Source organism: Eutrema salsugineum, unplaced genomic scaffold (genome assembly GCF_000478725.1).
Source record: "Eutrema salsugineum unplaced genomic scaffold, Eutsalg1_0 scaffold_8, whole genome shotgun sequence".
NCBI classification, from domain to species: Eukaryota; Viridiplantae; Streptophyta; class Magnoliopsida; order Brassicales; family Brassicaceae; genus Eutrema; species Eutrema salsugineum.
This window is the reverse complement of record NW_006256414.1, coordinates 453,028-468,181: the sequence shown is the minus strand read 5'-3', so window position 1 is coordinate 468,181 and position 15,154 is coordinate 453,028. Positions and strand designations below refer to the sequence as shown.

At 34.8% G+C, this 15,154-nt stretch overlaps 1 protein-coding gene across 1 annotated transcript; it reads left to right on the top strand.

Annotated features, from left to right (window-relative positions):
* The first annotated feature begins 342 nt into the window (after window positions 1–342).
* Window positions 343–7,275, top strand: LOC18009818 (respiratory burst oxidase homolog protein F). The gene is made up of 14 exons (XM_006391613.2): window positions 343–1,187; window positions 1,273–1,432; window positions 1,789–1,837; window positions 2,333–2,446; window positions 2,999–3,421; window positions 4,193–4,579; window positions 4,659–4,754; window positions 4,849–4,964; window positions 5,043–5,210; window positions 5,291–5,450; window positions 5,540–5,725; window positions 5,837–5,965; window positions 6,122–6,200; window positions 6,469–7,275. The coding sequence occupies exons 1-14, from the start codon at window positions 533–535 to the stop codon at window positions 6,576–6,578; spliced, it is 2,832 nt and encodes a 943-aa protein (XP_006391675.1). The 5' UTR covers window positions 343–532; the 3' UTR covers window positions 6,579–7,275.
* Window positions 7,276–15,154: the final 7,879 nt, after the last annotated feature.

Sequence of the window (15,154 nt, the reverse complement as noted above, 5' to 3'; positions counted from 1 at the left end):
TTCGCTTCGATTATTCAAATTTTGAGTAACTCGAGTATAAAAGTTTTATAAGTGAAAACATAGCATTATTTAGTAAAACATGCATGACAATATACAAAAATAAAAGCTAAAATTTTAACTCTAAACTTCAAATAAAATTATTCTAGAGTCGTGTCAATTAATAGCAAAAAAAAAAATTAGTTATAGGAAGTCAACATTTAGAAAAAATTTATTAAAATTTTCCCGGTACCGGTTCGAGCCTCCATCGTCTTTGGCTCTTTGCTCTCTTCTCTCTCTCTCTTTTCCCCTATAAAGCACAGATTTGCACAGCGCGTGAAAAATGGCTTTCTCCACTGAGCCACGACGCGTTTGAAATCTCTCTCTCTCTCTCTCTCCAAAGATTCCACCTACCTATATATATATACAATCTATATGCTACGTGTATATACGTCCAATATACTTCGTCGAACAGTTTGATCGTCAGTGTTCGCCGGCGAAGAGACGATCCAATTTTTGGATCTATCCGATTTTTTTTTCCTTCTTTTGTTGGTCAATGAGGCCGTTCTCGAAGAACGATCGGCGCCGGTGGTCGTTTGATTCCGTTTCCGCCGGAAGAACCGCCGTCGGGAGTGCCTCTTCTTCTCCGGGAACTGAATGTTCCAACGGTGGTTACGGTGAAGAGTTCGTCGAGGTTACGATCGATCTTCAGGACGACGACACCATCGTTCTTCGAAGCGTCGAGCCAGCAACCGCCATTAATGTCGATATCTCCGATGAAATCGCTGTAGGAGGAGGCGGTTCGGCTTCGATTTCGAGATCTCCGACGATGAAGCGAACCTCGTCGAATCGGCTCCGGCAATTCTCCCAGGAGCTCAAGGCGGAAGCAGTCGCGAAGGCGAGGCAGTTATCGCACGAGCTGAAGCGATTCTCATGGTCTCGGTCTCTTTCCGGTACTTTATCCGCCGCGAATCAAAACGGCGGAGGAGGAGGAGGTGGTTTAGTGAACTCGGCTCTAGAGGCTCGAGCTTTGAGGAAACAACGAGCTCAGCTAGATCGGACTCGGTCTAGTGCTCAGAGAGCTCTTCGTGGCTTGAGATTCATCAGCAATAACAATAAGAACGTCGATGGCTGGAACCATGTTCAAACCAATTTCGAGAAACTTTCCAAAAACGGTTTCATCTATCGCTCCGATTTCGCTCAATGCATAGGTTCGATTTTAATTTCTCCACAACTCCAGATTCACAGATTTTGATTTCGAAATTTGAATTTGAAACTCGATTTGTTTTTCCCCAGGAATGAAAGATTCCAAGGAATTCGCACTGGAGCTGTTCGACGCATTGAGCAGGAGAAGAAGATTGAAAGTTGAGAAAATCAGTCACGACGAGCTTTACGAGTATTGGTCTCAAATCAACGACGAAAGCTTCGATTCTCGCCTCCAGATCTTCTTCGACATGTACGTTTTTAGAGTAACAGAAAGTTACTTAATTGACTAATACTTCTTAATTAATTACTGCTAATCATATTTTGTCTACTAATAATCATTATCCTAAAAGCTCATATTCATATAAGTAATCATTTTACTATAAACGATCCCATATTTTCAGCGGTTCCAGATCAGTCTTCTTAATTATGATTATAAACAGTATATTGGAAGTAATGGTAATCTGCATGTGTGCAGGAATTATTGTTCCAGACGATGCGTATGTTTTAATTATACTTTTCTAATAAGAAACCTTTGACTTTAATGTAGATAATTAATACACAATTGATCACAATCCATTAATCACCTTTACTTGTCGGAAATTACAGAGTGGACAAGAACGAAGATGGGAGAATTACAGAAGAGGAAGTAAAGGAGGTAAAGAATTAAACGCGGACTAATTTTTTTATATATAGAAAACTGATTAGCAAATTTGTCATTATTCATTTTAATATTTTTTATTTTTTTAGATTTTTCGTAATATTCAAAAAAATAAAAAAATGGGACTGGTGGTCAAATTAAGTTTTTATATAAACTCAAAGTTAGGCGGGGATTTGGTGACCTTAAATCGCATGAAATGCTGATATACTAACCACTCCATCTAAATAATAGAATAAAATAAAAGAACCAAAATGCGAATTTTCTTGTCGTTAATATTTTACCCATGTTCTTTAGAACTAAGGTGGCAATTTATGTTGAAAATATGTTTTTTTATAAGAAAAAATGGTTTACTAAATATTCAAGTTGTTTTAATATATCAAAGGACGGTGACACAATATGTAATAGAGATGGCTTACTTAACATTATGAAAGATCCTTATCCTTTTGTTTTTTTGTTTTCTTTGGGAAAAAAATATGAAAATGAAATATATAGATTATAATGCTGAGCGCATCTGCAAATAAGCTATCGAGATTGAAGGAACAAGCAGAGGAATATGCAGCATTGATTATGGAAGAGCTAGATCCTGAAAGACTTGGCTACATAGAGGTTGGTCCCAATACTCTGTATCTTTTATTATGTCACCAACTGAGAACTGAATTTTACATGCCATCACATGTTTTGTTTCCGTGCTTGCATGATGTAAATATTTATATTGCAAAATATTTCAATACTTTCGTTACACAAACGGAATAAAGTATACCAAACCGCCGCCCATATATAGAATTCAATAATTCTATAAGATAATGACCTCACAGGTTATATAAGAAAAACAAATAAGTATCTGTTTGCTTTTTTTCTACTCTTATCTCAGTTTTGCTGACACCTAGAATAGTTGTCCATTACAAAAGTATAGATTCTTCCATTTCGTAGCTCAAAAATAGTATAAACTTCTTCTTTTCTAATTCATTAACTCAAATGGTAGGTGAAGTAGTTACGACTAAACTATTTCATTTTTTGCTAATTAAGGTAGAAGAGTAGAGAGTTTGGAAGAAAAAAAACAAAACAAGTCACTGCTATATCTTGTCTAGTTATAATAGCATTTATGATTATGATTCATTAAGGCAAAGATTTCAGAGCTATAATCCCTTTTTTGTGTAGCTATGGCAACTAGAGACTCTGCTTCTACAAAAAGACACATACATCAACTACAGTCAAGCATTGAGTTATACAAGCCAAGCATTGAGCCAAAACCTTCAAGGGTTAAGAAAAAAGAGCAGAATACATCGAATGAGCTCGGATTGCGTCTACTTCATGCAAGAGAACTGGAAAAGGATATGGGTTTTGTCCTTATGGATATTGATCATGATCGGATTGTTCTTGTGGAAATTCTTCCAATACAAGCAAAAAGATGCATTTCATGTGATGGGTTATTGCTTACTCACAGCAAAAGGAGCAGCAGAAATACTTAAATTCAACATGGCTCTCATACTTTTCCCAGTTTGTAGAAACACAATCACTTGGCTCAGATCCACAAGACTCTCTTACTTCGTTCCCTTTGATGATAACATCAACTTCCACAAGGTTAGTGAACTATAAACCCTGAAAATACGAAGCTCTTTTTTTTTCTTAATCATTGTTGAGGTCCCAATAGGAACTTTCTTTTCGTGACTCTATTATAAGTCAAAACCAATACTTATTAGATACAAAGTCCTCTTCGAACGCAATGTGCTGTCGAAAAAAGCTGAGAAAGTGGGGCTCATCTTCTTTGTGCACGCACTGGAAGTTGACACTGACAGCTAAACAGCTCTTTGCCTGTATTTCGCTTTCCCTTTTTTAGTTTACTTTTTCCATTTCTTACTCTTTTTAGTCTTTAAAACAAAAAGAAAATTGAACTAGAGTCAGGCATATGAAATTTTTGTTCTGTTTGAAAACTTCTACTCCAAATTAGAGCTTAATTTTTATTTTGTTGAGATATTTTTTTGGTTCTGTTTTATTTTCGATTTCGTTCGGTTTAGCGAAACATATATCCTCATGTACATTTGCAAAAAATATAAATTTCTATACCAAAATCAAATTAGAATCGAATTTTTGTTCAGTCTAAGAAAAACATGGTTCCATTTTTATCTGGTTTGGTTTACTTTTAAAAAGAAAGACCATTTGCAACTCTTTTTATTATATTTAGTTTATATACCATTTTAACTTAGATTTTACATGAGTTATGATTTTAAAATGCCAACCCTTAGAACTGGAGATAGCAAAATCAAGAGTGAAGGTGGTTTATAAACTAAGAAGCCTATGCTCAATTAAAATTGGAAAAAAAATTAAACTCATTACTCTTAATGTTATTCACAGACAATTGCAGGAGCCATCGTAGTAGCCGTGATCCTTCATGTTGGAGACCATCTTGCTTGTGATTTCCCAAGAATTGTTAGAGCCACCGAGTACGATTACAATCGCTATCTGTTTCATTACTTTCAGCAAAAACAGCCAACTTACTTCGACCTCGTTAAAGGACCTGAAGGCATCACAGGGATTTTAATGATCATTTTGATGACTATTTCATTCACATTAGCAACAAGATGGTTTCGGCGTAACCTCGTCAAGCTTCCTAAGCCATTTGATCGTCTTACTGGTTTTAACGCCTTTTGGTATTCTCACCATTTGTTCGTCATTGTCTATATCTTGCTTATCCTTCATGGTATCTTCCTCTATTTCGCCAAGCCTTGGTATGTTCACACGGTAAGTCTTTATGATTGATCCTAATCTCATTACTTGTTGAATTTTTTTTTGTGATTTTGAGATGTATTTAATTTTGCAGACATGGATGTATCTTTCAGTACCAATTTTACTCTATGGTGGAGAAAGAACACTAAGATACTTCCGTTCTGGTTCTTATTCTGTCCGACTTCTAAAGGTAAGTAATGAAAAAACAGAGTGCTCTGTTTTCTTTATTTGTACTCATTTCTTGATAGTTAAAAGTCTTAACTTCCTTTGATTTTTCGTTTAAGGTTGCTATATATCCTGGTAACGTTCTAACGTTGCAAATGTCGAAACCATCTCAATTTCGTTACAAAAGCGGACAATACATGTTTGTCCAGTGTCCTGCGGTTTCCCCATTCGAATGGTAAAATATTTACAGAAAGTAAACTGTTTGTGCTACTAATCAAATAATCTTTCTTACTAAATCTGTATTTCCTTTTAGGCACCCTTTCTCAATTACTTCAGCACCTGAAGATGATTATATCAGTATTCACATCAGACAACTTGGAGATTGGACTCAAGAACTCAAGAGAGTATTCTCTGAAGTTTGTGAGCCACCGGTTGCCGGTAAAAGTGGACTTCTCAGAGCAGACGAAACAACAAAGAAAAGGTATAACACACACAAAAAAAAAGCATACTGATAAATATAATTAGCCAATTGCTGATATGTTTAGTTAAATCTTGTTTCAGTTTGCCAAAGTTATTGATTGATGGACCGTACGGTGCACCAGCACAAGACTATAGGAAATATGATGTTCTCTTATTAGTTGGTCTTGGCATTGGTGCAACTCCATTTATCAGTATCTTGAAAGATTTGCTCAACAACATTATTAAAATGGAAGAGCAAGCGGTAATAAACAAAATCTTTAACCATTTTTTTACTTTTTTCCCCAAATGTTTATTATGATATGAATTTGATAAATGTTTTAACATCGCCAGGATTCGATCTCGGATTTCAGTAGATCATCAGAGCCCAGCACAGGAAGTAACAGTGACAATAATACACCGAGACGAAAAAGGATACTAAAAACCACAAATGCTTACTTCTATTGGGTCACAAGAGAACAAGGCTCCTTTGATTGGTTCAAAGGCGTCATGAACGAAGTCGCAGAGCTTGACCAACGGGTAAATATATATTTAAAACCTTCCCCGAGAAAAGTCAAACAAGATTTCCCAAAAAATCAATTAAGAATATCAAAGTTGATCACGTTTTATGTGTATGTGTGTGTGGAACAGGGTGTAATAGAGATGCATAACTATTTGACAAGTGTGTATGAAGAAGGCGATGCTCGTTCTGCTCTCATTACCATGGTTCAAGCTCTTAATCACGCCAAAAATGGAGTCGACATTGTCTCTGGCACTAGGGTACGCAACTTTCTTCATTTAACCAAATGGAGTAAACTGCAAAAGAGAAATCGTGATTCCTTTGATTTCTTAAAACGGTCCCCAACTTCTCGTATGTGGAAAAATGAACCCCACAACTCAAAATCTTTGTTTTAAAAAAAAAATCTTCATTTTCAGGTCAGAACACACTTTGCAAGACCCAATTGGAAGAAGGTTCTTTCTAAGCTAAGTTCCAAGCATTGCAATGCAAGGATAGGTAACCATCACTCTACCTCAATCGTTTTTCAATCTTCACATAAAAAAAAAAATTATAGATTCAATCAATTTAGTCCCCATAATTTCATTTCGTTTTCCAGATCCGTGTGCAATGTGTTTAGATGTATTTGGGGGTATCTGCTTTTATAGAAGCTTTCATTTTCGTGCTTTAATAAAAGCTTACAGTTTCTATCACAATCAAACAACAATAAAGAATAATTAAGCGATAAAAATGATTCTCAAATATTTTATTTTTTTTCTTTTCGCAGGAGTGTTTTACTGTGGAGTACCGGTTCTAGGCAAAGAGCTTAGCAAACTTTGCAACACATTCAATCAAAAAGGTTCAACAAAGTTCGAGTTTCACAAGGAGCATTTCTAAAAGACAAGAAGGAAGAAACTAAAAGCCCCCCTAGATTCTTTAATATCTCATATTTAGCCACTTATAGTATAGAATCGATCTCTTCACGCCCCTTTCCCCCATATATATACATACTTTAATTCAAAGTAATTAGACGTTAACACGCTGTCAAAAGTGGGTGTGTTAACGTTTAATTCCACACGTTCTTTAGGTCTAATATATACACCGAGGCACACGTGTAAATATACGAGAAAAGGAATATAAAAGGGGAAGTTTGATAGAAGCCTATAGTAACTTCTTATGTTAAATATTAGGGGGTTTTTTCTTATCACGTGTATAGCAAGCAATGTGATGAGGAGTGATTCTAGAAGAGAAAGTGAGGGTTTGGTGAGAGAAAGAGACTGTAATGTGTAAGCCGACGTCGTTTTCGGTTGTGGAGAAAGTGCCATACAGCTGCAGGGAAGAGAGAGGATGGAAGCAAATAATGCGTTGATAAGGTCCATGTGATCAGGAAGAACGAAGACATTTTTGGGGGATTTTTTTTATACGATTTTTTATTTTGCTATTTAAAAAATTATCAGTGGAGTCGGGGGGAAAGAGAGATCAGAGCTTCTAGAATCTCGGGAGGATATTTGGGAATAATGGAATGATAATATTATTATTTATGTAAGATGATGTGGTACATAACAGAAAGTTTAGTAATTACTATTCCATATTTCCATTCCTCTCTTTTAGATTCAAATGTAAAAAATATGCTCATCATCATTTTTCTATTATATTTTTCTTGCTTTGCCTCCTTCAAAAAAGAAATGAATCATATATAAATGGAATAAGAGTTTTGCACAAAATAAAGAACCACTTCTTTTTTCTTTTTTTGTCAAAGAAAATAACAGAAAACAAAAAATAGTTTACCATTTCCATTTCCAAATTTTAATTCTTTTATCTTTATGAATGCCAACTTGAAAAACACCACACACACACCCAAAAAGAAAGAATTTGTAAACGGATCAAATTGTCATTAGGCTACTATGCCCACTTTGTCCACTATTAAAGTAGTTAAAGCCCAGTCGAATTTTTGGTTATAAGCCTAAATGAGCTTAGTCTAACACCCATTTAGCCAATAGATCCAATAGGGGCTCTAGATAAAACCAAACTTTCTAAGATTATCTATTATATAAAGACTCAGTTGAGTCTCACAAGCTTGACACATAAGCACTCACTCTTTTAACACATCAATTTTTGAAAAAAATTAATTTTCTCAATCCCAAAAAAAAAATTAATTCATCAGACACAAATACAAAAGTAGTTTTTATCTCAAAAAGTCATTTTCTTACAATAAAAAGGAAATGCATTGAATTTGTAGTGTTACCACTTCGTAAAGCACACCCGAAAAAATTGAACGACACTAAAATAAATTCGAAGAATCAAGAGTTATAATCATATGTTATTATAAAATGGAGCGGCATTCCACCTATTTTTCATCTTTCTTTTACACGCTCAAAGAGCTCCAGAAATCAGATATAACACCACTGCAGTCACGTTCATAACCAACATTGGGAAATAATTAAGGTCTTCAAATAACATATTCAAAATACAGATTGTTTGTGTTACTTTTGTTTTAGTGATTGTGGCTTTTGGTGTTTCAGATCTGCGATCAAGTACATGGATATAATCACTCTACGTGTCTACGAGAAGGCAATGATAACCAATCCTTCCCTCATAGAAAGAGAGCTATGAACAAGCTGTATGTAGCGTAATTACACAATATATATATTCCTATTTTATGTATATATAAGAAAAACTTTATGAACCATTAAAATAATTATTTCTTGTTTTCATATTAATTTAGAGTTTTATGCGACGTTTTTTGTTGTTTGAAAAACATTGAAAAAACTATAAATAGTTTTTATTATTGCATGCATGAAAAATTATGATATTTTTGTATTTGTAATGCTCTGGTACCTAACAATATTAGATTTAAAGCAGATGATATAACAAACGAAGTTGGAGTTTTAGAGGTATTTTGTTTTCTGTTCAATTTCTGTTTATAGTTTCGTACATCTTTTGTAGATACATAAGACTGACATATAGTGAATGCTTAACTCATTCTACAATTAGTTATGAAATTTTCTTACGTAGCGCCTTATTTTTCTGTCATATAGACAAAATTCTTTATGTATCAGAAGAATATAATGCCCAAACTTTATCATATTATTTTATTGACGTCCGAACTTTATATTTTTTAACAAAAAAAAGAATATTTAGAAAGAAATTATTGTTTTAATATTTATTACCTTAAGCAGAACTCAAAAGATTTGAGATGAGATTAAAGCTAAGCTGAAACAAACAAACATAATATTTTGTATTTTATTGTGTATCGATGAGTGTACGTATATATTAACTTTATTTCATTAGTAAAAAAACAAAAAATATGTAATAAATAGACAGATATATATTTAATAATAATTTAAAGAGATAACCATAGAAAATGATTTGAGATTACATAATTCTATCATGATTTAGAAAATTTAAATTTGCATATATATATATATATTATTGATAAACTAAACTATTATATATATATATATAAATACACGCGGGGTTTTATCTAGTTTATTTTAAGAAGTCGATTTCAGGTTTTTGTTGAATATACATATAGACTACGTAGTCATGGAATTTTGAGCTCAACTTTGTAAATTTTGCAGTCTTCTAAAAGAATACGTCAAGCGAAACAATTCTTTGACCTCAACCAACTGAAAACTAACTATTAGATTACATTTTTTTTTGACCAATACCATTAAATTACTACAGATTGGTTGGTTTCATATTTGTCACAATAGTCGTTTTTTCCATCTTACTATCACCCTTTTCATATAAGAGGACTGCCTTTTCAAAGCTGGTTGCATATCTTTATCTTGATCATCACGCATTACTATCTCGACTTACTGTATCATAATAACTACAAGATTCGGTTACATACTGAAATCGGATTCATTATGAGTTACTATTTTCCTTCTTCAAATCTTCATGGAATTAATTGAATTGAAATCGTTGTAAACCAAAACAGTTACAGATTACGTGATACTTTTTTAAGTCCGTTTTCAAGCGCCGGTAATGTAATTCTCGACTACACTGAGAACATGTAATGTGGATACTAATATATACGATACAATAATAAAATATAATACTTTTTTTCATAAAACTACCTCCACTATGGAAACATTTTTCCATGTATCCTATTTGTCATTTGGGATTTGGGAATTGGGAATATAGAGCGAACCCGATAATAGCATGTACATGCTACGTAAAGACCACCTCCTGGTCAAACACAAAAGTTGGAATTTTCGCCCGCATCGTTGTGGTCCAGTGATAGGAAGGGTTGTGAGGGGTATTACATCACTTCACCCAGATTCAATCCTTCCTGAAAATAAAAACACAATTATGTGAAAAGTCTGAGTTTGGGCCAGAGATCTAAGCAGTTTACCCAATAGTCTACTAACAGGCGATATGGCTACTTCCTGACATTAGTTGGAAGATATTTCAAACTCGGGACATGTATTGTGGTGGCACATTTGGATCTCATGGATCTCATGGCCCGTTGACTCGAGTTCGCTCGAAGTTCATGGTGTCCGTTGAACCGTTGAACCAGAGAGAAGTCCATACTATAGTACTTCGGTGCGTTCCTACCGAGGCCGACCGGATCAGCCGATAGGGTTTATCCAAAAAAAAAGTTGGAATTTTCTATGGAATATATCAGAAGATAAAAAAAATAATAGATAAATAAATTACATGTACAGTAGAACCTCTATAAATTAATATTCGATAAATTAATAATCACTATAAATAAATAAATTTTGCTGGTTTCAAGTCGGGCCAATGTAAAAATCCATCAAATTCGATAAGATAATAAGATAATAATTTGTTTTGAAATCCTTATGTAAATATATGGTCCCAACTAAAACATAAATTAATAATTATATAAACTTATGTAAATATATGTAAATTTAATATTCTAAAATATGACTAATGTGTTTCTTTTTAGTTAAAGTTGAAATCTCATTGGTTCTCATCTCTCTAATTATTATATCAGTAGCTCTTATTGCTGTTTTACTATATACATTCAAAATTTATGATGATTTTTTGATATGATAATTAATTTTTTTATATGTAAATGTTTTTAAATGTATTGTAGTGTCATCTTCAATGTTATCATCAATAATACTGATAGTAGCTATAGTGTTTTTTTTATATAAATTTTAAACTTAAGAATATGTATATTTTTATATGGACAATCCAATATGGTGAAAAACTATTTTATTATGATAGTTATGATTTTTAATCATAATTTATATTATGAGACTTTGTTAAAATTTTAAAATATAATATTATTCCATAAATGTTTAGAAAATTATATGCGGAAAGCAATTTTTTCTATAAATTATTAATTTATAATCTATAGATAAATTAATATCATGATAAATTAATAAAATATCAAGGTTTCAGCATTATTAATTTATAGAGGTTTTATTGTAGTAAGTACCATAAATGAAAAAAAAATTACATTTTTCTAAAATTATAACCAACCACATAAATAGTTGGAATATTTATTTAGTCTTTCCCATCGTCCAACGAGTATACTGTAGTATCTTAATTTAATTTAACCAAAAGTAAAAAAAAAAAAAAGTAAAAGAATGAAATATCAAAGAAAAAAAATAACAAAAAAGGGAAAAAAATCAAGGCCTCCGAAAAAGACTTTTTTTTTTTTTTTTTTCGCCTAAAAACTTTTATTAATGAAGGATAGGTACAAAGTCTGAATGTAATTCATTTGTAATAATATGTGGAACATAGAAATAGAACACATAATTTTGTAGTGGAGTAAGAGGATGTTTTGCCAAAATATCAGCTGGTTTGTTGAATCTTCGCGGCACCCAATTGAACTTGACGTCATCAAATCGTGATATCCACCATCGTGCCTCCCTGATCCAATTATATAGATGAAAGTTCTGTTGCAATCCACTAAGAAGTTCAAAAACTGTTTTGTTATCCCCTTCAAATTCAACCCTTCGTAAGCCTCTACTCCAACAGCCTTGCATAGCCGTAATAAGAGATTGAAGTTCTGCTTCTAACGCACTTAAGACGATTCGACCTCTTACTTGAGCTGCACTCATATACCTTCCTTTGTCATCACGAATGATCTATCCAGACTTTGCTGCAGTGCTTGTATTAAGAAAAGAACCATCATAGTTGCATTTGATCCAGTCTTTTTGAGGGACTTGCCACAACGTGTGGTTAAACTTTGAACAAGAACCTGTGTTGTTTACACCAGCATAAAGGTTTACATAGTCTTCTGTATTCATCCATTCCATTGCATCCTTCCTTGCGTATTCCAAATTTCTTCCCCAGGGTAGATGTTTTTTTTGAAAGAGAAGAGTATTTCTGCTTTTCCAAAGTCGCCATAAGATCCACAAAGGTAGCTGACGATATTGTCTGAGAAGAGAGGTTGTGTTGCTGGACAGACAAGCGATCAATTTGTCATCAAGGCTTGCTTGTGTATCAAATAGAATCGGGTTTGGAATGCCTGATGCCCTCCAAGTCGCTTGAGCATAATCACAATCAAAAAGAATGTGTTTTGTAGATTCCTCTGCTTTACAACATCTTCGACAAATAGATTGTTGACTTATATGTCTTCTTCTTAGTAGCTCTCCTGATGGTAGTATTTCAGCATCTATTTTCCATAAGAAATGTTTTAGCTTAGGAGCTGTTTTCAGTTTCCAAATATGCTTTTTCAGACGTTGGTTACCATTCGGTGGCGCAATGAAGTCGTTTCCTGGGAGGTGGGTTAATAACCAGTAACCCGATTTAACAGAGTAGATCCCATTCTTATTGTAGTGCCATCCAAGCAGATCTACTGTAGCTTTGGGGCATAATTTGATTGATAGTACTTGATCAACATCATCTGGATGGATATATTCCCTAACCATGGCTTCATTCCAACAAGTACCATGTTGATTAATGAGGAGATTGACTCGTTGTGCCTCATTTGTGGTGTGTCTTGGTCGAGGTGGTCTCGGGGGATGAGATGGGATCCATGGGTCTGTCCACGTATTAATGATTGTCCCATTACCAATGACATAACAAAGACCCTTTTTCAAGAGATCTCTTCCATGTAATAGTGATTTCCACCCATATGAGCTCTGTTTTCCCATAGAAGCGTTCAATACATTAGATTGTGGGAAGTACCTTCCCCGTAGAACCTTGGCCATCAAGCAATTGGGATGATGCATAATTCGCCAGATTTGTTTGCTGAGCAGGGCTGTATTAAAACTCTCCAAATCTCTAAATCCCATTCCACCTTCTCTTTTTGGGAGGCTCATTCGTTTCCAAGCTAACCAGTGCATGCCTTTAGCATTATTACCAGGGCTCCACCAAAATCTTGCTATAGTCGTGGTAATCTCATCACAAATAGCTTTTGGTAACTTAAAGACATTCATAGAGAAGATCGGCATGGCGAGAGCTATAGACTTTAGAAGAACTTCTTTACCGCCTTGTGATAGAAAGCCTTTACTCCATCCTTGTGTACGTTCTTGGACCTTGTCAATGATGTATTTAAACATCTCTGATTTCTTGCTTCCAAATTGCTCTGGTAATCCTAAATATTTGCCGCCTCCTCCTTCATTAAAAATGCCTAAGATGTTCCTCATTTTCCTACGGGTTGTTTCCTGAACTCTGGCCCCAAAGGTTAATGAGGATTTTCGCAGATTAACAGACTGGCCAGAGATTGCTTCGTAAATGCTGAGAATCTTCTGGATTGCCTTACATGAACGAGCATTCGCCAAGGTGAAGAAAAGAGAATCATCAGCAAAAAGCAAATGGCTTATCGATGGTCCTTGAATGCTGATTTTAATACCCTGCAATCTTCTAGTTTGAGTGGCTCTATTCATCATGTGGGAAAGAACTTCAGCACACAAAATAAAAAGATATGGGGAGAGAGGGTCGCCCTGTCGTATACCTCTTTCTGGTGTGATATGTCCATAAGCTTGGCCATTAATGAGGACTGAAAAACTAACAGACGAAACGCATTTCATAATCCATTGGATCCATCGAGTCGAGAAGCCCATGTGTTTCATTGTTTCCTCTAGAAAACGCCATTCTAGTTTATCATAGGCCTTACTGATGTCTGTTTTGAGGGCCATATAACTCTTTGCCTGTCGCTTTCTTGACTTCAGGCTATGGAAAACCTCATGCGCAATGATAATATTATCCGTTATCATCCGACCAGGTATGAATGCTGCTTGATTTTCTGATATTATGCCAGAGAGATGATGTTTAAGCCTGTTGACTAAGATCTTAGAGATGATCTTATAAGACACATTACATAGTGCAATAGGTCTGAATTCTGACATCACTGTAGGTGGATGAACTTTTGGTATTAGGCAGAGGTTCGTGTGGTTGTGTGCAGGATCCAAAGTTCCGAAATCAAAGAAGCTTTTAACTTCTTGAAGAATATCCTTTTTAATCTCATCCCAAAATTTTTGGAAGAAATCCCCTGTAAAGCCGTCAGGGCCTGGTGCCCGATGTGGACCAATATCAAAAACAGCCTTCTTAATCTCATCTTCTGTCACTTCACGTGTTAGATCATCATTCATAGAAGATGTTACTTTGCTTTGGAAGTCAAAAAACACTTCGTCATACAAATGCTCATTTCCCCTCGTTGATGTAAAGAGATCCTTGAAGTAATCTAATGCCACCAGGCTTATCTCAGAGTTTCCTCTGTGTAGTATACCGTCAGAATCAAGGATGGAGGAAATTCGGCTCCGAGATCTTTTGGCTTTAGTGATGTTATGGAAATAGCGAGTATTACGATCACCTTCATTTAACCATTGTATTCTGCTCTTTTGCTTCCAAAAAATCTCTTCGTCAATGTAAGCTTGATTAAGCTCTTCACGAAGTTTTAATCTTTCAGGTGGAGATATGGAGCCGTTGGCGATACCTTTGTCAAGTTTGCTCCGAATAATGCTTATCCTTTCCTCTGCATTTATTCTATGCACACGTTTCCAGCTTGATATTTTTTTCCTGCATCCTAGCAATCGTTTAGTTAATGGGACGCTTGTTCTTCCCATTTCACCTTGACCTCTCCATCCTTGTAAAGCCATTGCTTTGAATCCATCCTTGTGAGTTAGACGGCTATCATATCTAAAGCTACCACGTTTTTCTTCTTCCATTTCAGAGATAAAGGTGATTAGGGGTCTGTGATCTGACTCCGCAAACTCCAAAAAGACTGTTTCCGATGATGGAAATTGCGAATGCCACTCATTATTAGCCATGTTACGATCAAGACAACATGTAACATGATGTTTTCCTCTCTCTCCAGCCCAACTAAATCGATCACCACTTGATTTCAGATCTGTAAACTCACAGGTTCTGACAAGTCGCCGAAAGTCTCTAAATGAGTTGTCAGGACGTGTTCTTCCTCCAAGTTTTTCATTTATGATCTAGTATTTCATTAAAATCCCCTAAGAGAAACCAAGGTTTTCCCTTTCTGTTAGTTCCCAATCTTTCAAGTTTTTTCCCATAAATGGGTTTCTGGAGTTTTGGAT

Bases quoted from the DNA above. Each gene is read 5' to 3' on its own strand.
- LOC18009818 (XM_006391613.2), top strand. From the start codon at position 533: ATGAGGCCGTTCTCGAAGAACGATCGGCGCCGGTGGTCGTTTGATTCC. The intron at 1,433-1,788 runs GTACGTTTTTAG...CGGAAATTACAG, and splicing joins CTCCAGATCTTCTTCGACAT to AGTGGACAAGAACGAAGATG. The intron at 5,211-5,290 runs GTATAACACACA...ATCTTGTTTCAG, and splicing joins GACGAAACAACAAAGAAAAG to TTTGCCAAAGTTATTGATTG.